Source organism: Podarcis cretensis (genome assembly GCF_951804945.1).
Source record: "Podarcis cretensis genome assembly, chromosome: 7".
Classification (NCBI taxonomy): Eukaryota; Metazoa; Chordata; class Lepidosauria; order Squamata; family Lacertidae; genus Podarcis; species Podarcis cretensis.
This window is the reverse complement of record NC_137176.1, coordinates 68126245-68150326: the sequence shown is the minus strand read 5'-3', so window position 1 is coordinate 68150326 and position 24082 is coordinate 68126245. Positions and strand designations below refer to the sequence as shown.

Genomic DNA, 24082 nt, shown 5'->3' with positions numbered 1-24082 from the left:
AGCCAAGCGTAGAGAATACCACATCCTGCAAGTTTGACAAGCAGAAGTCAAAACTACTAACAATTCTGCTGCTACATAAAAAAATTAAAAACACACGAATGGGGCAGCAAGTCAACTCACCTCCCTGAAAACAGGCTTGTTGTTGTTAATGTCATTTATTTCCACCACGACTTCTGCAAAGCTGCTGAGAGATCGTGGTCCCCCCGAGGAATTGTCATCTATGGCCGAGATATTTAGAACATACTGCGGGCTTTTCAGTTTAGGCAGGGGGTTTCTGCGAAGTCTGAGGATACCTGGATTCAGAAGATTGAAGATCAAAAAAAGAAAGCAAAATAAAATTAAGTATACCTGGATTCAGGAGTAGGGAGGGAGGTGGAGTTACCAAAAAGGAAAAGGAAAAGGCATCTCTCTTTACAGGACATAAGGGTCTTAAATGTGAGAACGATAGGTCCCCATAGATTTCTGGAAAAGGTGGCTTGTTTTATCTTTAGAGTGACACTTCTAAAGGGAAATGTTTGTGGAGATGATCAGGCAAATTCATCAGTGGAGCGATTGTCTATTTGACAGAATGCCTGGTTTTTATAACTATTTTAGCTGTGTAATATATTTTAACTTGTACTTTTGAATGGCTTTGGCTACACAAATAAACATTACAATTTATAATAAATGAATAAATCCAATTTATTCTGGCATTGCCAGGAAAGCTATACTGAAACAATGAGCAGCCTGCACATATTTGCAAGGATTTTCCTATTTAGGTTTATCAATACTGTACAGGCAATGCCTACGGTGCGGAAGAAAATACAATAGACTAACATTTAGCATCTCTTTCCTTACCTTTATGGCTATCCAATTCAAAATTGCCTTCTTCGTTCCCACCCGTAATTAAGTACAGCACTCCATCTCCATCAGGATCTTTTGCGTGGATGGTAGCCACTAATGTACCAGGGCCTGCATCTTCTGAGAGGAAAGTTCTGTAACTGATGTAAGGAAAGAATAAATGCATTCTAATTCCTAACTCACTCAACAATTTCCTATTAAACAACATTGCACAGTTTTTTTAAACTTCGTACAGAGTGGGCTGGGCATATAGCAAAGCACAGTGCTGGTGAAACTCCCAGCCACCACCTTAATTTCCCAGAGGCATATTTACACCCCCAAAAAAACACCCCCACATATGTAAATCGTATGTAAGTGCGTGTTATGGCACTAAGCACCTAGCAATGCCTCTGGGGCTAGGTGGGCAAGCAGATTGATACACCATAAAATGAAAATACTTGGCTTCCCCCACAAAATCCACAGAACTGTCAATTTACCCCTCAGAGAGCTACAATTCCCAGCACCTTTAACAAACAACAGTTCCCAGGATTCTTTGCAGGAATAAATGTATTTTATAGGCATGGTGTTTGCACAGCCCTGCTATCCATCATTCTGCCTGGACACTGAGGTGCAGCGCCGAGGGCCCTCTGGCGGCTCCCTCGATACAAGAAGCCAAGTTGCAGGGAACTAGACAGAGGGCCTTCTCGGGCTTTTAATGTTTAATAGGTTATTGTATTTTAGTGTTCTGTTGGAAGCCGCCCAGAGTGGCTGGGGAAACCCAGCCAGATGGGCGGGGTATAAATAAATAAATATAATAATAATAATAATAATAATAATAATAATTTGGCCTGATTTCACTTTGTGACTAAACAGCTCTTTAGGAAAGGAGAATTTTGGCTTATAGCATGTGGACTTTGTGCGATGCTAGAATTATTTGTACATCGTTTTTTAAAAGCAGTGCCATATTTTTACATATCCTGATGGTCCAAAAAATCAGATATTGCAGCTATTTTGTGCAATGCACCTTCATAACATTGCATTAGTTTCTGCAGGTCAGTTTAAGACAGCTGAGGGTTAGGATCTAACAACCATTCTGACGGGCACAATAAGATTACACAGCATATCTGCAATGCAGGAGCGGTAGCACCGCAAAGGAAGACTGCAGCTCTGCTTACACTGATTGGGAGAACACTGGGGTTTCATCATTCACATTTGTCAAGCGAATGCGCACGGATGCCGTCCCTGTCCGAGGAGGATGCCCTTTGTCCACGGCAATGACCACAAACTCATACATGTGGTTGGCTCGCTCATAGTCCAGCCGCTGATTGGAATTGACGACACCCTCGGGCGTGATGGAAAAATCCGCACTCTGAATGAAGTAGAGGATCTCAGCGTTGGATCCAGAGTCACAGTCCGCTGCAAGAACTGCAGCCAGGAATGTTTAAAAGGGTGAAAACAATGAGGACAGATGAGCTGGGTCACAATACAGAAGACTAGTCAACACAAGTTTCAGTAATTAACAAAGAACTGCTCAGACAAACAAACACTTTCTGGGACCTTAGAGTGAAGAGCAAAAAATAAAGGAATTAGTACCAATAGTAATAATGATTCAGACAGGAGCCCAGGTAAATTTGGAAGCTGATTGGTAAGGGGTAGCCTCGTGGAAATAATTAAAACCTTGTCTGGTGGCAGCTGGTCTTTAAAGCGGGAGAGTGAACAGAGGGCTACACTCTGTGTTAGCAGGAAACACCCTCCCATCAGAAGGCAGGGGGCCCACAGTGGCTGGAAGGGGACCATCACAGTCTGCCAAACGCAACCTAGCAAAAAGCTGGTGTTTGCACTGCGGATACAAACATGACAGGAAGTAGAAGAGCTGTTCTGTGCTGTTTCTAACACCCAAGAAAGATGTATTCACAACTTGCCAACAGGGAGAAAACACGTTGTAAAGCCCTGTGGGAGCAAACACTTTTTTCAGAATCCCCAGTGCAATTAAGAGGATGGAAACTCACTGACCTTTGAGTATTCATTCAAGATACTGAGGGCACGAGACCAAGAGCTGTCCAAATATTCAGCAACAGGTTTTTTTTTTAAAAAAAGCAAAATATAATAGTGACTGCTTATTTGTTCGAAGTGTGATAATAAAGGGGGGGGGGTGAATAAGCAGAATGCCAGAATGAAATCTTATTATACATGGATGTATTCTTTCCAAGTGTCATGACTACACCATCAGGCTCAACCCCAGAATGAGAGGCTCTGGAGGAAGATGAGGAGGTATAGGAGGCTAGTACAGATGTCTGCTGAGCCCCCACACACCTCGCACCCCGCCTGGCTGTAGCGGGAAGGAAGATGGAAGTCCGGAGCTGGACAGAATGTTGTTGGAATCTGGGAAGGGCTCTGAGGGTGGGGAGGAGGGTCCCCAGTGCTCCATCCCAGGACCATGGAAGAGGCACATGTGCCCACTTTCGTACTAGCTGCCCGAGCAGGGACAGAGACTCTTGTGAGTAAGGGCTGCACCCATCTCTGCTTAAAGTAGTTCACCTGCAGTCCTCGGCTCACCATGTGGCGCTTTGCAAAGACAGGCAGGGGAATGATGGCTCTGGTTTACCTTGCAATAAAGAGGTGCCTATAGGGATTGATTCAAGAATGCTTTCTCGGCTATAAATAGATTGCTGAAATTCAGGAGAGCAGTCGTTTTCATCCGTGATATGAACTATGACCTACAAGGGGACAGAAGAGAAATGCTTAGTTACATGATATCTGATCACATGCATATTTCTTTGTCAAGAGAAATTCATTCCATTTTCCATAGTCCCTGGAAAATGTACATCCTGGAGTTCTGGTTCTAAAGCGACCACTCAAGGTGGCTTACATAACTTAGATAATTAAACAATTCTAGGTATCTGCTCTATATTGAGCCTGACCATTGGTCCATCTAGCCCAGTACTGTCTACACTGACTGGCAGAGGCTCTCTCCAGGGTTTCACACAGTGGTCTCTCCCAGTCCTATCTGGAGACACTGGATTTTGAGCCTGGGACCTTCCCCATGCAAAGCAGATGCTCTACCATTGGGCTATGGCCATTTCAATGGTCTTACATGAAAAGGTAATTAAACAAATTATATTTTAGATCTAAAAATATAAAGAACTGAACTTAAAAAAACAACACAGATTATGAGGCAGCGGATAAACCAAACAATAAGGAACTGATGAACACATCACCTCAGGCATCCAGATTTTGGGAACCATGTACTGAAAAATAGGCACCCTTTGTTTCTGTTTATTATTGTTGTTGTTCATGCTATTCAACATAGCATTAAGCAGACTGCTCCACTGCACAAGGAGAAATCCATGCACTGGATGGATCACCCCCCCACTCCTATCTCCAAGTTTCCTAAATCTGTTCCAGGGGGTTCCCTCAACCCTTCAGAGCAGATTTGGGAATGGCATGGGGTGTAAAGGTAAAGGTAAAGGACCCCTGGATGGTTAAGTCCAGTCAAAGGTGACTATGGGGTTGCGGCACTCATTTTGCTTTCAGGCTGAGGGAGCCGTCGTTTGTCCACAGACAGCTTTCTAGGTCATGTGGTTGGCATGACTAAACCACTTCTGGTGCAACAGGACACCTTGATGGAAACCAGAGCTCACGGAAACACTGTTTCCCTTCCCGTCACAGAGGTACCTATTTATCTACTTGCATGCTTTCGAACTGCTAGGTTGACAGGAGCTGGGACAGAGCAACAGGAGCTCACTCCGTTGTGAGGATTAGAACCACCGACCTTCTGATTGGCAAGCCCAAGAGGCTCAGTGGTTTAGACCACAGCACCACCCGTGTCCCGGGGTAGCCCATGGGGCATGCATGGGTGGAGAAAGGGAAATCCCCTTACACAAGCGCTAATGCCTTTTTTAAAAAAAATCCATTTGGGGTTCTGATTCAATAGCCAAACTTTTAGGGCTGACATTGGAGGACTGGTATTTCGATATGCTCTGTGTAATGATCTTAACATGCAACCCCCCTATATTGAAATGAACAGATCACCAAGTACGGAAAGGAAAACCCTGGCTCTACCTCAGTGACGCTGCTGAGCAAACTCTCGGCTTCCATTGCTTTAACTAAAAAATGATAGAGGTGATGCTCGCTCTCGTAGTCCACCGTATGAGTCAGGCTTAGCATGCCGGTCTCTGGGTCCATGCTGAACAGGCCACTGGGATTCATCAGCAGAGTGTAAGAGAGAGGCTGGCTTTGGAAGGAGACTGCTTCAATAACAGCCACTCTGAAAAGGAAAGATTAACCAAGAGACAGCTTGTTAATCCTGGGTAGGCAGAGGTGAACCAAGATCCCTTGCCAAGTTACCAGTTTCTCCTTGCAAATTTCATTTTTACACTTTCAGTACATGGATTTAAAAATAACTCCTGAAATTAGACTTCAAATTAGGCTGCTCCCACTTTGCTCTTCCCCTAGTTGGGTGGGAAAACAAACCACAGAGGCAGCTGGCTTAACAATTACCAGCACCTATGGTTTGTCCCTCACCAAACAAACAGTGATCTGTTTCTCCCAAACAAACCACAATTGGGGAGGTGGTTGGGACATCAATGCTAAGCCAGCTGCTGCGTGGTTTGCTTCAAGCAAAGGAGGAGCAAAGCAGGAATTGCAGGGCTGTGCGCACCACCATGCAGATTGTGCAAAGGACGATTTGCTCAACCGTAGCTAATGGCCTGGTGTTCTGTCTAATGTGGCCATTAGGTTTCTGCAGACACAAACTGGGCTCAGAAAACAACAGGAAGCTACTAGAGCTGTAGCATGCTCCTGTTGACCCATTCACATCAAGAAGCAGATTTCCACATTTTTCACCTGATAAAGCTTCAAAGCAGCCATCAAGGGTCGCCCCAGTAGAGCAAGCTAGACCCAACTACACACTGAAAATATATTTTGGTTTTACAATGCAAGCTTTTTATGTTTATGTAACGTGCGTAAGTATCTACGACACAGTCTTTTAGTACAGCAGGACATTAATTCACTACTTACTTTTCATTCGCTGGAGTATTTTCTGGAACAAACACACTGTAGGACATATTTGTGAACTGAGGAGGCCTGGAGCCAGCCAGGATAGAGATGTAAGCGTATGGGCTTTTGCTGCCATATTCATCAATGGCCAGCACGGTGACCACATACTCCTGGTTCAGAGTTAAAGGCAAGCCAGTTGTCAATATGACCCCTGTGTCCATATCTATATCAAATCGTTCCTCACCACCTGTTGAGTGAAAGGAGTACAAAAAATTATGAAAAGAGGTGTTGTTACCTTTTAGCACCAAGCTCCTCACTTACACAAATTTCTTTCCCATTACTATTTCCCACCAACACTGACCCTTACACACTGCAGTGGACAGAATAAGGTTCTTTTGATGGATGAGTGACATCTAAACCAGCAAGCAGTATGGCTTAGCACATGGGTAGGCAAACTAAGGCCCAGGGGCCGGATCCGGCCCAATCGCCTTCTAAGTCTGGCCCACAGACGGTCTGGGAATCAGCGTATTTTTACATGAATAGAATGTGTGCTTTTGTTTAAAATGCATCTCTGGGTTATTTGTGGGGCGTTGTGGGGCATTTCCCCCACAAAAAATATAGTCTGGCCCCCCACAAGGTCTGAGGGACAGCAGACCGGCCCCCTGCTGAAAAAGTTTGCTGACCCCGGCTTAGCATATCCGCCAAACTTGGTGCTCCACTTATTATGCCTGGGAAGGAAGACTTTGAGATGCCACCATCAGTATTCTGAACAGGAATTCTGTTCCTATCCCTGGGCCAAAGTTAGTAGCACACATGAGCTGCCATTGTCTCCTGCACACACCAGTGGCACAGGAAAGAGCAGAACCTGCACACATTCCTGTGTACACTCTGAGCCAATTAAAAATCCCATTTATGCAAAGTGGTTTGGCACTAGCGATTAAATCAAGCAAGTCCCTAACCAATTTACCTCACTTGACTACCTTACGCTATCTGCTCTGCTGCTTCTACCAAGCACATAGCACAGAAGAATGAAGGGCATAAGAAGGGAAAGTAAATTATAAGGGAAAGCAACAGCAGTAGGGGGAGAAAAGACCATTTGCAGAGCACTGACGCTTCAAACTACCCGGTAATCTAGGACTCAGCACAGAAAGTAGTTTGGCTGTGGCTGCAGTGGGGTTTGTTGAGGTGGGGACATAAAATGAGGCGGTAAAGATGCAATCCCTTAGTCACTTTTCAATTAAAATATGCATAATCAACGCAACGTAACAAAGGCTTTTTAAGTCTGCCAAAAAGAAACTATCTGGGGCAGTTTAATCTCCAGAGGTGGGTCAGTAGAGTGTGTCATTTTAAGGGGTGAAACTTAATTTTTGCAAATTTCTTCAATGAAGGGTTTTGAAAATATGGTTTTGGGTGTGATGAATTCAAATCTGCTATTATTTTTGTGACTGGACAATATTTAGCTTGGTAAATCTGCATTTGATGAAGATGCACATAAGCTGCTTTTGGAAAACCTATGAGTTTTAATTTTACCTACTGAAAATGTCAGGTAATGCTAAATAAAATAAGAAGAAAAATATAAATATAAATAAAAACAAACAAATAAATACTTACTATAACTGCAAGTACTTGGCAATCATTTTAATGATTTCTATGCAATTTTGCAAACATTTTACTTGCCAAGCCAAACTAAATTATATTAACCCAACTATCTTTTGAATTTCCCCAGACACGTTACTTTTTAGCACCACCCATTTTTTGAATTGGAAAGTTGAAATATTCAAAGCACCCTAGTGGGTCAGGGCTTGAATCCTGGCAGTGCATCAATGGGTTTCAAAATAAAAAGAGGCAAAATTCATTTCAGACAGAAAGCAGCACCTATTTACCTGCAACCAGAGCATAGGATATCCCAACACTAGAATTTTCATTACCACTGTAATGGGCAACAAGTTGATAGACTGATGTGCCTGCTCGAGCGTCAGGATCAACACGTGCCAAATAGGGGTACGGATACATTTCCCAAGAGATGAGTTCCTCTTCAACAGCTATAATCACCACGCGGCACAAATACCAGTCATGGTCTGCAAGGGATACAGAAAAAGTTAAAATAAGTAAATAAGAATTTGGGAGCTTACACAGAGAGGCGCAGGGAGGCCCAGCAAGGCCCTCCGCTACCATAGATATATACTGTGGTATCAATATATTTAACTGGTTATATATTGTGATGTTGAGAACCAGGTATCGCCTAGCCCTACTCTTAGCTGGCAGGAGAACATGATAAGGTGGGAGCTGTCAGTAATAATTAGAGCTTAAGTTCAGCAGGCACATCTTCAACCCTTTACAGCAGAAGATTAGTGGTTAACTGCAAAGATGGTTGTATTAACACCTGTGACAGCACAAAAAATCATTTGTCAGGAACAGTCATATATAGCACCAATATCTTGGCTAATTAATTGGACAGCTAATTAACACAAATGGTGTGATAAGAATCCTTTGTCTTGGTTTAATGCTTTCCTTTGGATTCTAGGAAGTACCCCATGTATTTCAGTGGGCATCTTAGCATGCACAGAAGATAGTTAGCTACTGAATAACTATAAACTGCACGTGTAAGAAAAATAATTTTGTAAGGAAATGGGGTAGGCAGGGAGTGAGTGCTGAATTCTTTCCCACCTATACTCCTTCCTGAAAGCCCCACTCTGTTTTTATTTTGATCAGAATAGGGACTGTTTCAAGGAATATCAAAACCAACGGTGGGATTTTTTTTTGGGGGGGGGGGTGAGAACTGTTACAATTCCTGCTCCATGATTACAGTCATGGGATTTTTGTCTTTTGCATGACGGTATATATTTTGACTCCACAGAGTGGGAAGTGACGGAGACAGGATGTTTGTGTTACTGTGTTCTGTGAAGTGGGACTATTGTCCTTTGTTTTTACTCTTTGCTGTCTGATGCTAGAGAGAGAGGGAGCCATGTTGCAGTGCTCCGTGTGTGTTTATATGTAAATAAAGTAGATTAGCCAAAATGCTGAGGTCTGTCACGCAAGTTGCGAAGACTCTGCAGATCCCTAAGTGTGCTAGTGTCTGTTGGCACCGGTCACTGTGATGTTTGGGCTGAAGAATGCTTATGAAGCTCCCGGTCGACCAGGAGGGAGACAACATGCCATCGGGCATGTGTCTCTGCCAGGGTCCTACTCGAGTGTAGGATGAGCTTCTAACAACCTCCCAGTTGCTCACAGAATTGTAGAGCTGGAAGGGAACCAGATGGTCATCTAGTCCAATGCAGGACTCTCAATTAAAGCACCCATGACTGATGGCCAAACTTTGCTTAAAAACCTCCAATGAAGGAGAGTCCACCACCTTCCAAAGTTAATAAGTGACAGATTTATAATCCCACTGCAATGCAAAAACCCCACAAGGCATTAAGCCCATCATTACAGCATACAAACAAGCTCTCAGAAACCACTCACGGAGCTCACCCACTAATTTGCACATAGGTCACTTAATAGCCAGAGGATAACAAGCCATAGCAATCGATGCAAACTGGCTTATGTTTGAACTTGAGCCATTCTGCAGGGAAGGACTTTGCTAATATGGTGCCCTGAGTGAGGACAAAATTTGGCAGCCCCCCCAAAAAAATATTTCTTATTATCACAATAATTCATTTATTATTTTGTGCTCCCTCGACTTGGGGAAACCTCCTGCACTGTCCTAAATCCAGCACTGCTTTATGAAACCAATGAACTCTAAAACCTGGCCAGCGAACAGGGCACACCAACAGAAAACGCTATCTGGACCTTGATTAGTTTTAACTTCTGCTCAAGCAAAGAGTAGGTATGGATTCGGCACAAAGAACTGGAGCTTCACCAGTTTTCTGTAGCATTGTCAGCATCTCAAATGCCTTGCAGCCCTCCTTTAAACCCTCTTTTTTGTGTAAACCCATCTGGGGTGTTCTGCTTTGTTTTTACAATCAAGCGGTATGTAAATTTTATGAAATAAATAAATATAATTCACCTTCAAAACCATCTTGCAATGGATAATGGTCTTTGGCTAACATGGCCAACAATCAGACATGATGGGAGCTGTTGGCCATCTTGCTAATGCCAAGCAGGTTTGGGTCTGGATGGAGCCCCAATGAGAGACCACTGCATCTTTGTATCCAAAACTGAACAAAGGAGTATTATAATTACATGAAAAGCACTGTTTTATAGGCACTAACTGTTATGTACTGAAGTTCTCACCCTGGGCCAGCAGGGGGATACTGTAGATAGTTATGCAAATGAAGGATCGAAAAGTGACGTTCAGCGATTGAATAGTTTTGTATGCAAATGAAGGATCGAAAAGTGACGTTCAGTGATTGGATAGTTTTAGAATGTTGCAACAGTTACAATTGTTCTGTAGCTCTATATAAGCAGGCTGACTGAGCTCCTCAGTTAGTTCTGTTCCAACTTACAAAATAAAGAGCTGCTTTGGAGAAATCGCTGTGTCGTCTGCTATGTCAACCCACAACTTAACACTGACAAGAAAACTGAGGTTAGTTCTTGGTATGAGCTTTTGTGTGCATGCACACCTCTTCAGATACATATCTGAAGAAGTGTGCATGCACACAAAAGCTCATACCAAGAACTAACTTAGTTGGTCTTTAAGGTGCTACTGGAAGGATTTTTTTTATTTTGTTTTGACTATGGCAGACCAACACGGCTACCTATCTGTAAAAGAAAACTGAGGCTAAGAGATTTAACTTACTTGATTAAAAAGAGGCCTTACTGAGGTTGACTTGATTAACTAAAGCCACTTAGAAAGAGACAACCACCTTTGCTTGACAATGGCTTTTAATAATTCCAGATGCACTCGCACAAGTTTGGTTTCCATACTTTACTGGCGGCTGGCTACATCGTTCAAAATTCGCCAGGCACCAGGTGCACTTTGCACCTGGCTATCGGCCACTTGCGACCAAGTGAAGATGCCCAGGCACCAGGATAGCACCTGATGTCTTCACCATCTGGAGGTGCCACGCCTTGGATCTTGACTGTTTTCACGCACTAGCAACACATGCTGGAGAATTCTATCCATTATATTTTATCTGCATGGTCAGAATGAATTTCAGGAACCAAAAAGTCGTACTGAAAAATATGACTTTCAAAGCTGTCTGGCCCTGAAATGGCAACTAGGCATTCCATTTTGGTGACTGTAACCCTGGTTTAAGGAGTCTAGCTTATATAGCTGAGTTTCTAACTCTGGCTGGCTACTTACACAATGCTGCCAACTTTGATGATTGTGTTGACGGGGCTTTTGGTGAAGAAACAATTCCTGTGGTTTGTGCTCCAGACATGCTTTTCAAATGGAACAAAAGCCAACCAAATTACCTTCTTGCATTTAGAATGTTACATACTATTAGCCAAAAATCCAGAAGTACCCAAATACTTAACATCAGTGCTACATCAGACAAGCATTTTACAGACTACGAAATGTGCCTCCCTGGCTCCTGATTTTCAACCAAGCCCCCGCCTACAAAAAAAAGAAAGATCAGAAATACGAAAGCATTCAGCTAGTGCTGAATCAATATGACCACACAACGTTTTGTTCCGTTGAAATAAACAGCTTGATGTTACAGCCAAGCCATTTGTCAATACCGATCTGTCACCACAAGACAGCGATCTGGCAAGACACAAAATCAGCAGGATGTTTAAGCCAAACTGATACCGAAGAGTGCAGGGGGGTGGGGTATTACTACCTACCTAAACCACACGGGCCTGGTCTGGGCAAGTTTACTCAGCCCAAAATAAGTGTTGAAAACTGAATGCAAACCACTGCTGCTACACCTTCATCCCACCAACTTATTCCAAAAGTATACAAATCAAGAATAAATGTAAGCTGCTTAAAGAAGAGACATATATTTCCTTCATCATGTGAGGTACTGCCAGTACTTGGAACAATTCACTGAAATAGTTCAAAAATATCTCTGAAGTCGTTCCTGTAACTTCTGGGTGAACTGATGAAAATTAAATTCCTCTGACAGAATGCGGACCATTTTTAATTTAGTTCCATTTTAATTCAAATCGGTTTTCATTGCACTTAACTCTGTCTTTGATGGTGGTCATGGTATTTACTATTTTTGTCTATCTGAAAAGTGCATTTCTTAGAATACACACTTTTAACACTCAGAGAACATCTGTTATAGGCTCTATGATAAATGTTACACATAATATGAGTTGATTTGTTATACAGAGTGTTAAAGGACAGTCAGCAGCCACCCTTCAGAAATACAGAACATATAGCTTTTTTCCCTTTTTTACACCCTGCTCTTTTAGCCTTTCCATTTTGCTAAGAAATAAGGAGATGGGAACCCTTGGAACTCCTCTCAAACGCTCACAAAAGGTGCTTTTCTTTGCTTTCATAAACCTGCGGCAGGGTTCAATATGCAGCTTATGGTCACTTTGTCTCTCAAGTAGGGCAGACACCAAGAGCCTCAGCAAGATCAAGGGAAAGGACACAAAGGATGGATTTATTCTGGAAGAAAAGGAAAGCAATAACGACCAGTACAAAGAAGCAGTCCTGGGAATTTAATGGATTTTGTATTTTCCTATCTTTAAAAATTTAGACTAATTTGGAGATTAAATTGGCTTTTGTAATTATCTGTTTACTTTGCTAATTGGGACCCCCACAGACTAAATTAGACTCCCAGGGACAAGGAGGCATAGAAAGTTTATGCCCATTCATGACTGGGGGTGTTCTGAGATGACAGAGCAATGTACACAAACCTTAAAAGACTATGAGAATAGCACACAAAATAACGAAACCGGAGACAGCAAAGCATCAAACCTACTTTTTCGTAATATCCATGGTGGGCAATAACATTGCCTGAACTAGTTTATCCTTAAAGAATTCTATGCACTAGGTGTATTTCCATTTTATAGGTAGGAAATTGAAGTTGAGAGATAATTTCCTCAACATGTGGTTATTATGGGAGTTGCTTTATTCCATTTTCATTATATAGCTTATTTATACTTTGTTTTTAAATGTGCTGTGAATCGTTCGGAGACCTCTGGGTAGCGAGGGATCAAGAAGTCTAATAAATAAGTAACAACCACACAGGGCAACTTTGTACTGTCTGTTTAAGTGTAATCCTACTCAAATGAACGGCACTAAAAAAATTACAGAATTCTCTTTACATTTCCTTCCTCATCTTTATAGTCCACATAATGGATGTTGGTAAAGGGCTGTTTGCTCCATGCAGTCATGAAATACATATGGGTCAAGCTTGGACTTCCACAGTATTGCACCATCGCAAGAGCCACCAATGGGTTGGTTTTTGCCAATTCTTCCGAGTGCATTGTAAAACGTAATAGTTACCGGAACTGCTTAACAGTTATAAGCAACCCCACAGACATTTTTCCAGCATGTTTTATTTTGAAGATTTCCAAATGTAATTTAATTTTGAACAGCTGCTCTAAAGGAAGTGCGGCTATGACCTTGTCCTACATGATCACTGGAATTATTTCCACCCCGAGGCGTTTTGTCTTGTCGATATTGTTATTGGGCACAGGATGAAGCAGAACACAGCTTTGCAAAGAGGATCATGGCAGAGATCATAATAAGCTCTTTTTAAAGAACAACAATGCAGAAGAGCAGCACGCTGGTTGTGCAGTTGGCTTCACAAGTTAACACAGCAATACCTTTCATCGGTTTGCCTGCTTTTAACTTAATAACCTAGATCAAGCCTGCACAAAAACCCTTGTCTGGACTTTTAATGCAGTGGAGGTGGATGGGACTAAATCGTTTGAGGGGCTGGCACGGAGGCGAAGCGCAGCTCAATATCTTATTATTTATACATTTCATAAAATTTAGACACCACTTGGTTGTAGGAAGAAAAACTCAAAGCTGTTTGCAAAAAGAACCAAACAGTAAAATCGTCCATAGGTAAAGGTAAAGGGACCCCTGACCATTAGGTCCAGTCGTGGCCGACTCTGGGGTTGCGACGCTCATCTCACTTTATTGGCCGAAGGAGCCGGCGTACAGCTTCTGGATCATGTGGCCAGCATGACTAAGCCACTTCTGACAAACCAGAGCAGCGCACGGAAACGCCGTTTACCTTCCTGCCAGAGTGGTACCTATTTATCTACTTGCACTTTGACGTGCTTTCAAACTGCCAGGTTGGCAGGAGCAGGGACCGAGCAACAGGAGCTCACCCCGTTGCGGGGACCCAAACCACCAACCTTCTGATTAGCAGTCCTAGGGTCTGTGGTTTAACCCACAGCGCCACCCGCGTCCCTAAAATCATCCATAAGCACAGTTAAAAATAGCTATTTAAAATATTCAAGGGATGTAGTAGAGCATGCGGTTTACAATAGGAAGTGAGGATCCTGTCACCCTCTTGGATCACAACTGCAATCATCTACGATCGTTGGCCATGGTGGTTGGGTCTAGTAAGAATTGGAACCTAGGAACACCTGGAGAGCCAGAGGTTCTCTGTTGCTGTTTTGAATGGAGAAGGTCCCAGGTTCAGCCCCTGAGATCAAGTAGCAGCTGGTGGGAAAGAGCATCTGCCTGTGACTCTGATGCCAGAGAGGACAATACTGGGCCAGATGGAGAAATGGCCTGACCTCTGTTACCATGTTCTCATCCATGACATTTGCAAACAGAAATGTACACTGTAAGCATGGGAAAGATCTGGATGTTGTTGCATCAAACCTGCACTAAGACACTGTCTAGATTACGTCAATGGAAAGAGTCATATGAGATGGAAACTAAGCCACTTGGAGAGGCTCCACAGCTCAGTGTGGCCCTCCAGATACAACTCCCATTATCCCTAGCCATTGACCCTGCTATATCTGGAGAGCTACAGGCTACCCATCCCTGCTGCAACAGGCACAAGGTTAGCAGCTTGAGAACACATCTGGCTTCTTCATATGACCAAAAATAAATAAATGTGTTGTTAGCCCTTGTGAGTGTGAAACCTCAACTTACACTGAAGTCCAGGGATGGGAAACAAAGAGGAAGCTTTAGAACACATATACAAAGTGTATCTAAATATGTTCAATCTCTATGACAGTACCACCTGCATGTAGATAACAAGAGTAAATCCCAGGCGCCCCAGACAGCACAGTCAACGGGCAAGTTGTAGTTCAGTAACATCTGGAGGGCAGAAAATTTGCTATCCCTGATATGGGCACTTGCCTCTACTTAGAGAAGGAAGGTGTACTACTGAAAATCCAGACACCATGGCTTCAAAATCAAACAAGCTCTCTTATCACCGCTCCCCGTCCTTCCCATTTTGCTTAATATCCAGCATGATAAAGAGTTTTGCTGGACTCAAAGAGCTTGTGCGCTTTTTGTGACATTTTGGTTAGTGATAATAAAGGGACTTGCTCCACTACAGTCAGTTCCATCTTAGAAGTTTTGAAGACTAGAAACTTAATTTTTTTCCAGAAAAAAAGAAACAAGATTCTCAAGAGGCTGAATTACTATGCTTTCACTGGTGGGGTGGGGGGGTTGCAATCAAGGAATGTAAACAATGAATATCAATACTGCACTTTCTGATATTGCGGCTGCACCTGTTTAATGACGTCTCTCTTTAGAAAGGAAGCTGCATTTATTCAAAAGCAAACAGCATATTTGAAATAACTGTAGTTTTGTGCAAACAAGCAACCATTTTCACACTGGTTAGGAAGGATCCCTTAGTCCACACACAGTTTGCCAAGGATAATAGGATGTACAGCTTGAAATGTGCTTCAGCATGTCTTGTTTGCTTGTGAATGTTTGCACCATAACTCAATATTCTGCGCCAAACTGCTGAAATCTTTACAAATGATGAACTCACACAGCTAAACTATAAAATACAAAGTTGAAGAAAAATCAAAACGTCTGCCACCTGGGATCAAACAGCGTGACATTGTGTTTACCTGTCCTGACTTTTTTCTTTTAAAATAAGAAGCAGCAATCTGGAGGCTGCAATCTCAAACAAAGAAATGAGGGAGGTGGAAGAGCCTCTCAAACCATTTTTCTAATCAAATATTGCTCTCCCATGTCCTTTTTCTCCCCAAAGGGAAAACATGAAAGGATTGTGTACTTTTCCCATCAGGAGAAATGGCCCAAGGATAAAGAGTGAATCACCTCCTTCCCATCCACCAGACCTGTGACCATTTTCATTTGAGAAAAAGGCTGAGCAAAATTACAAACACTTGAGCACGATGTGTACTTTGAAGCATTACACAAGTCTCATCTATGGAGAGTAGCTGTATCACAAGTCTGAAGAATTAGGAGGCAGAATTTCTGCTCAGTAGGTTTATTTACAGACTTGATGCATTTCTAAGGTATGCAATCCCCCACACAAGTCAATATATGCTTTAAATCAAAATAATTAAAAAGGGAATGAGCCTGTGAACTCCAGCATCCTTTTTGAAATAATCACATGAATGAAGGCACCAATCTTTCAGTCTACATGCTGCTTCAGTGTTGTTCCCACAGCACCACAAAAACATTGCTATCCCAAGAAATCATTTGGGCTGCTTATGCAACTGGAACAGCCTTAGTGGCAAAGCAGTTCTCTGACCGGCTCCACATGGGACAATTTACCACACAACACACATCTGGCACTTAACACTGTGTTCCCTTCAGCATCAAGCCCAAGCATTTTAGAATATGCTGCATTTAGATAGTTAGATGGTTTCATTATTCTCAATCTTATTGCATCGCTGTGACGTTTACCTTAAATTTCTGTGTGGACAACCCCAAAAGGTATACTTTGAGTACAAGGACTGGCTTATTATACCTGTTGTTTTTATTAAAACCCCTAAGATGTCACTGCATCGGCTCCGCACCTGCTCAGAGACCCCCACGACTTAGCAGGCTTCCCACCTGTGAGGCAGCCTCACCTTGCCCGTCTATCCGATGCACCTTGACCACCACCTCCGTCCGGCCTCCCCTCTCCAGCTGCCGGACGAGGGACAGTCGGCCGGAGCCCCTGTCCAGCTCCACCGGGAAAGCCCCCGCCGCGGCCGGAGAGACCATCTCGAACCAGCTGCCGCCGGCCTCCTGGTAGCGGGTGTCCGGGACGGTGAAGATGAGCTCCCCCGCAGGCGCCCCGACGGGGACGCGGACTTTGTAGCTGGGGCTGGAGGAGGCGGCCAGGGCGCGAGCCTTGCGCGGCGACGGAGCAGCGCCTTGGACCGCGGCCGTCGTCGTCGTCCTCTTCCTGACGGCCAGCTCCAGGCGCCTGGCGGGGCTGCGCAAGGGCCGGGGCAGCCCGTGGTCCTGGGCCGAGACCCAGAGGCTGAGGCGGCGCAGGCCCAGCAGGGAGCCCACGGTGAGCACCTGCCCGCTGCGCGGCACCACGAAGAGGCGGCGGCCCGGCTCGGAGGCGCCGGGCCACGAGCCGTAGGTGAGGCGCGCGTTGGCGCCTTCGTCGGCGTCCAGGGCGCGCAGGCGCGCCACCTCGGAGCCCAGCGGCGCCAGCTCGTCCACCTCGAGGGGCGGCGCGGGGCCCGGCGGGAAGCGAGGCCGGTGGTCGTTGCGGTCCAGCACCCGCAGCCGGAGCAGCAGCGCCGCCCTCGAGGGGCCCGTCAGCGACAGGCTGTAGCGCGGACGCGCCTCCCGGTCCAAGCGCTCGGCCGTGCGCAAAAGCAGCAGCAGCGCCGGCCGCCGACGGGGAGCCCCGGGCGGGAGCAGCTGCAGGGCGAAGTGCGAGGCGCCGTCGCCCTCCAGGGCCCAGGCGGCTCCCGGAGTCGGCGCCCGCGGCAGCAGCCTCCGCAGCGGCACCCGCAGCCCTTGCACCCGCGTCCCCGGAGGGCTGTTCTCGGGCACCTGCCCATAGAAGCAGAGCGCGCGCGGCGAGGCGGGCCAGCGGCCCGGGGAGCCGCCCGAGCCGGCCGCCAGCCAGAGGAAGAGGAGCCATCGGCGGGCCCCGGCCGGCGAGTCCCTCATTCTCCCCCTCGGTGCGGCGCCGAGCGATTCCCGGAGACGGGGCAAGTTCTCCAGCAGCCCGAGACTGCGCGCCAGCACCGCCGACTCCACGTGGAGGGATGGACGGGACGGACGCGCCGCCCTCCGCGCAAGAGCCGCCCATTGGATGAGCGGAGGAGGAGCGCGTTTGCCTAGAAACTTGTTCCGTGTGGGTCGATGGTGTGATAAAACGGCCCGCGCTTTCTCCAAACAGATACGTGTTTGCAGATTCTGTGCGTAAGGTCACTCTCGCAGAAGCGATGACCAGTGATTTTGGGGGGGGGGTGATGCCGCCCGCAAGGCGGGAGGAAGAGTCAGGGCAGACTTGAGACAGGGGAAAGCGCGCCAGATGTCGCAGAAGAGGAGAAAGTTCAGCCAAGAGACGGGTCCGTAGGCCACCTTCCCCCGCGCCGCTTTCTCCTAGAACCAAGAGGGGCTTGAACATAGCTGTCAACCTTCCCTTTTTTGCGAGAAATTCTCTTATTCCAGCGCCGTTTCCCGCTGCTATCCCGGATTGTTAGATATCCCTTATTTTCGAGGCTGCTGATCCCTTATTTTCAAATCTGAAAGTTGACAGCTATGGGCTTGAAGCGAAAAGCGCATCAGCACCTTCAATGCAGAAGTCTCAGGTTATGGCTCAGGCTGCATCAACCAGAATATGTACCTTCCTGGAAGGAGAGTCAATCACCTTTCATGGGAGTCCATTCCACTGTCAAACAGCTCTTATTGTCAGAAAGTTCTTCCTGATGTTTAGTCGGAATCTCCTTTCTTGTAAATTAATCTGTTGTTTCCAGTCCTACCCTCTGGAGCAGGAGAAAACATGCTTCCTCCACGTGACAGCCCTTTAGATACTTGAAGAAGGCTATCATATCTTCTCTCAGTATCCTCTTTTCCAGGCTAAGCATACCCAGTTCCCTCAACTATTCCCTCTAAGGCTTGGTTTCCAGACCCTTAATCATCTTGGCTGCCCTCCTCTGCCACATTCTAGTTTGTCAATATCCTTCTTGAATTGTGGTGCCCAGAACTGGACACAGTACTCCAGGTGTGGTCTGACCGAGGCAGAATAGAGTGCTACTATTACATCCCTTGATTAGGACACTATACTCCAGTTGATGCAGTCTAGAATAGCGGCAGCTTTTTTTGCTGCTGCATCACACTGTTACGTTAAGCTTGTGGTCTACTAAGACCCCTAGGGTCCTTTTCACTTATACTACCGGCAATCCAGGTGTCCCCCATCTTATATTTGTGCAGCTAGTTCTTCTTGCCTAAGTGTAGAACCCGACATTTGTCCCTACTGAAATTCAACTGTGGATTTTAGACATAAAAAGAATCAACAAAATGTGCAGAGGTTAGAGTTTGTTTCTTTAATAAAAAAAAAGGTTAACAAGGCACATGTTCCAACTGGACTGCAACATCGACAGCAAGAGGTTTGAATGCTTTTCTTTTTTAAAGGACTAGTTATTTCTCCATTCATTAGAACCATAACAGGTTATGCCCGAAAAGCACTTAATTAGAGTGATGCTTGTGCATGCACACGAAAGCTCATACCAAGAACTAACTTAGTTGGTCTTTAAGGTGCTACTGGAAGGAATTTTTTTTGTTTAAGCTTTCTAAATACCACCTTCAAAGTCTTCAGGGAATGTTAGGAAAATGCTGCATTTTGCACAACTAATAAAAATAAAAAGACCTCATTTACCTCCCACTTCTGGCTATTCAACAGCTAGTCCAATAACCAACATTAGATTTGCAGTTTTACTTTTTTTGCTACTTTTTTCTCTATGGGGAAAAAGCACTATCACGGTTTGTGAAGGTTTTATCTAACCAGAGGCCATGAGAGCCACCACCTCTTCCTTCCACAGCTGCAAATCTGATTTCAAAAGGTCCCACAACTCACAGAGAAAGCTTACAAAACAGGGCAATCCTACTGCATATTTGCGGCAGGGAGAATAGCAGCTGTCCTCATCCATTGTCCTGAGATTGTGCCATGGACAGGGCAAGGGGTAGCTTTTTCCCTCTACCTTCCCATTGGCTACTGTGGGGAGGAATACATGCTTGTTCCCACCGTGTCCTGTTTCCCTCTTCTCTACAGGCATGCAGGGGACTTCCAGGTAGAGTACCTCCATCTCTGTTAACAGAGCGGCACTTTCCACCCCTTGTTGCTGTAGTAAGTTTCTGGAACTTAAGAGCTATCGGATTTCATTTCTCTTCAAGCATGAGGAATGGGATATGGGTAAGCAACATCACAACTTAAAAATCAGGGGTAAGGGCGTGTTTGCGCTGTATGCTCAAAACAACATATAAAACAAAATTTCAGGCTGGAAAACAAGCTCATCTTCAACTGTGTGGACAAGCTCAAAGTTACTCAGCACTAGAGTAAATACTCAAAAGGAGCCCGTTTCAGAAGCGGAGATATAACTGCATTTTGAGCAAGACTGTTAGGGCTGAAGTGATTCAGCCAGCGCAGAAGTGCAATAGTTAGGAGTGGAATTCATGAACATTAGAGACTACCATAGAGGTTGCTGGTTTACCTCCATTAATGATATTGTATTAGAGCTGGCCAGACATATTGATGTTACTGCATGACATGCATCTATTTCCATGGAAGCCTCATAGAAATCAAAGGTGATTACGCCACGGCAGTGCCTGGTGAAGGGAGGTGGAGTATTTGATGCCGGAAACATGTCAAAACGGGCAGCCCTTCAGTCAGTACAAAACAGTATTGAAACGTAAATTCCCTTGCAGTAAATTCAAGGTAAGTGCGTCTGATGCAATTTAGTGCAGCATCAGATTTTTTTTTCCAATGTAGAGGCATAATTGCATTTGTAAAGGAACACAGAGAATGACTGCGGCATTAAAACAAAACCTCACGGATACAGACATTGTCGAAGTGAATGAATCTCAAGGCTACTGTCATAAGGCATTTTACATCCAATCACTCAGCAGTACAATATATACCCTCTCAGAAATCATAACACCAATATGATTTTAAGTTCTATGAGCTGGAATTCTTCATAATGAATTCCTCTTCAAAATATTACAACCAAGTTGTTGGTCCTGCATAAAATAGGCAGCAATGAGCACCACACATGACGTGTGTAATAAAATATACACATACTAAATCTGCTTTGCCTGGTTATTCTCATGTTTGTGTACCTTGAATGAAAATGCCAACATCTGGAATTTCAGTTCTAGTCAGTGGATAGAAGGCTTTCCGTGAAGCACAGAAGGAATGCTCTCACAGCTTACACTTTTAAAAAACAAAACTCTTCAGGGTTGTTGTTTTTGAAAGACCATAAATATCAAACTCAGAGGGATGGGGGGAGGGGACACACAGAAAAGTAAAGAAGATTACCAAGAACAGCATAAATACATGAAGAGAAATTGCTAAGGTCCCATAACAATATTTAAATTTTTTTAAACAACTCAACCCAAAGTTATCAGCTTGGTCTTCAGTGTGTGGTTTTTAAAATCCAATTCGAGAAATAACTTTTAACAAGGCTATAAAACCAGATCAAAGTGATTAACCCCATCCATCATATTTAAGCAGACGCACAGTTCTGCAAAATAGTTAAGTCAAACCTCTCCAAGCCCTCTCTTGTTTAGGGACTAAATTGTATATTTGAAACAATTAGAAGGTCTCCATCATAATATTGGATGTATATTCCTAAAACACATCTACACATTTCAAAGAAAATTGTACATATTAAGAGTAAACTCTTATTTGGGACACTGATTTCTTTTTTAAAGACGTGTAGTCCACTGTGTGCTACCTTCTTAGGATATAGTCTTTCAACAAATGTAGGATAAAATTGTGCCCCATTGAAGATCAATGACAGATCTGCCAGAAAGCAGATCATAGCTACCAACCATGATTAACAAGAATCAATCTCAGCCAAGCAATACCCTGTATACAACTCATACCCCACCCAACCCGAATAATTTCCAGCAATCTCCAAACCCTCCTGCTCCACTTCCATTCATTAAAAAATTTTGGTGGGAACCTGCAGCTCCAAAAAGGACTGAATATCCTCCCACAACCCCAGATAAATATGCATAGCTTCAGGATCATGCCCAGAAGGTTTACATGTTCCTTTTTTTATATTTAACCAAGTAAATAAAACTACTTAAAGGCAGCAGTTGCTATAAACAATGGGGGGGAAAATCAATGCACATTAAAATAAGGTTAAAACTGGAAAAGCTGGGTAGAGGTATTTTAAAATATGGAAGACAGTCCATATTCTACTCGCATGGCCTTGCAGCATCTCTCGCTTTCGCTGTTCTGTAGTCTGTCTGCAGTATTCCAGTCAGGTACCGTTTTGCATGTTCTCAAGGTGTGTGTGTGTGTGTGTGTGTGTGTGTGTGTGTGTGTGTGTTTATACTGTATATGGGATATAAAAAAGTATGTTCATAAATGACCTCTTCCCATTTAGGAATTCTGCCAACTCAAGTCAGTCTTCAAAATGGCATCTCAGGACTGGAAGGATATCACAGTGTTGATTTTGTATACGTAATAGGATCTGTTCCAGTATACTCGAGTGAAGTAGTTCACGTACGGAGAATAGTTCATTTTGATCTCCTGACAAAACCGTCCATATTTAGAGTAGCCATAGCTGTCGTTTTCTTCATAATACACCTGGGGAGAAACAAGGAAAATGTGTATATTAATTCAGTGCATACAAAGGACTGACATTAACTGATTTTTAATTTCACGATCCGAGAAACTGTCAACAACACTAGTCTAGCTGCACTGGAGAAAGGGAGAGAGGAACATTTCATTTGTTAGAGCAACAATTCTTTCTAAAAGTATATTGTAGAATGTAGGAGCCACTCGTTAACAGCACGGAATCTATTATCCCATGTGAGAAAATTCAATGCAAGCTACCTGTGTCATGTATGACCTAGTTGAGATTCCTGCATTGGAGGGGGTTGGACTAGATGACCCTTCCAACTCAATTATTCTGTGATGAATAATATTCAAATAACCATATTCTGCCTGAAGGGATTATTAGCACTGAATGAAGTTACCCAGTCCTGCAGTAGCAACAAGCGAAATATATTTTATCATTAATCTGGATAAGGAAGAAATGAACAAAAAGAGTGTGCATTTAAAAAACATCTCTGACTCAGTCTAACCTATAAAAAAAAAAAGATTTGAGTTGATCAGCATGAGATTGGACCCATGTGCATGGCTTTGGAGACATAATCGGTTTCTAATTGATAAAGCATGAAAGACAGAAATCAGAAATAGAAGTTTGTGCACACCCCTTCCTCACAAATTATTGAAGAAGAAGAAGAGTTTGGATTTGATATCCCACCTTTCACTCCCTTTAAGGAGTCTCAAAGCGGCTAACAATCTCCTTTCCCTTCCTCCCCCACAACAAACACTCTGTGAGGTGAGTGGGGTTGAGAGACTTCAAAGAAGTGTGACTGGCCCAAGGTCACCCAGCAGCTGCATGTGGAGGAGCGGGGAATCGAACCCGGTTCCCCAGATTACGAGACTACCACTCTTAACCACTACACCACACTGGCTCTTTGAACCACAACAGCCCAGGCAAGGTGGTTCTTGACCACTGCCTTTGAGGCCCTTGTACTCCGTGAATGCTGTTGTGATGGTCAAATAGCTACTCCATACCTACAGAAAAAGAGTCATGACAGATCAGACCAAAGATCCATCAGACTTCTGGAAAACCTATAAGTAGGACATGAGGCCAATAGCTCTGCTTTGTTGAACCACATCCCTGTGGCTATTAGATGTTGATAAACCCATCTTCCCCGAATTTGTCTAATTCCCTTCTAAAGCAACCTACAGCAGTGGCCAGCAACACATTTTGTGGCAGGAAACTCTAGGTGTATAAACATGGTTTGAGGGTGTAATGAGTGAAGTCAGAAAGAAATGAAATACATAAAAGTACAGGTTGTTATAATTACATTCTTATCAGTGGCCGTTAAACGAAAAGTAGTTGTGTTGAAGATAACAGACACTCTGGCATGGGTAATCCGATTAACCCACAAAGTGTGACATAAATACATTGTGCCAATTTAGTCCCCAAGTAATAGCACTGAATGAATTTTAATTCTGCAATTTCACAGTCTCCCTCTGACGTTTCATTTTCCTAACACTTAACAAGTCTGATGTCCAGCAGACTCATGAAATCTTTTCCATTATGAACTGGTTAGTCTTTAGCTCGTGTTTTTGCTGCAAGAGACTAACAGAGTTACCCCTATGGAAATTAGGCACTTGTGTAAGTGAAGAAACAGGCTGAAATCCTATGGACACATTTGTAAGTCAGTAATATTGAATACAGTGGGACTTCCTTCTAACAAGCAAGCAAA

The 24082-nt window shown here is 44.0% G+C and overlaps 2 protein-coding genes across 13 annotated transcripts in view; both read right to left on the bottom strand.

Annotated features, from left to right (window-relative positions):
• Positions 1-18156, bottom strand: part of LOC307220697 (neural-cadherin-like) — a 58649-nt gene extending 40493 nt beyond the window's left edge. For 6 of the 8 annotated variants that reach the window (XR_013841052.1, XM_079984701.1, XM_079984702.1 and 3 more), the window contains exons 1-8: positions 16684-18151; positions 7701-7895; positions 5839-6064; positions 4882-5086; positions 3425-3536; positions 1995-2244; positions 838-980; positions 121-293 (exon numbers count right to left, since the gene is read on the bottom strand). Coding sequence is in view for 7 of the 8 variants with exons in the window: in XM_079984701.1 (XP_079840827.1) it covers positions 121-293; positions 838-980; positions 1995-2244; positions 3425-3536; positions 4882-5086; positions 5839-6064; positions 7701-7895; positions 16684-17731 (2352 nt within the window). In the remaining variant the exon portion in view is untranslated. Of the gene's footprint in view, positions 1-120; positions 294-837; positions 981-1994; positions 2245-3424; positions 3537-4881; positions 5087-5838; positions 6065-7700; positions 7896-16683 lie in introns of all 8 variants that reach the window. The other 2 variants (XM_079984707.1, XM_079984706.1) reach the window with 2 other exon arrangements.
• Positions 18157-19090: 934 nt separating this feature from the next.
• Positions 19091-24082, bottom strand: part of DPY19L4 (dpy-19 like 4) — a 72231-nt gene continuing 67239 nt past the window's right edge. For all 5 annotated transcript variants that reach the window (XM_079984720.1, XM_079984719.1, XM_079984718.1 and 2 more), the window contains one exon: positions 19091-22382. In XM_079984720.1, coding sequence (XP_079840846.1) covers positions 22218-22382 — 165 coding nt within the window. In that variant the 3' untranslated portion in view covers positions 19091-22217. The remainder of the gene's footprint in view (positions 22383-24082) is intronic.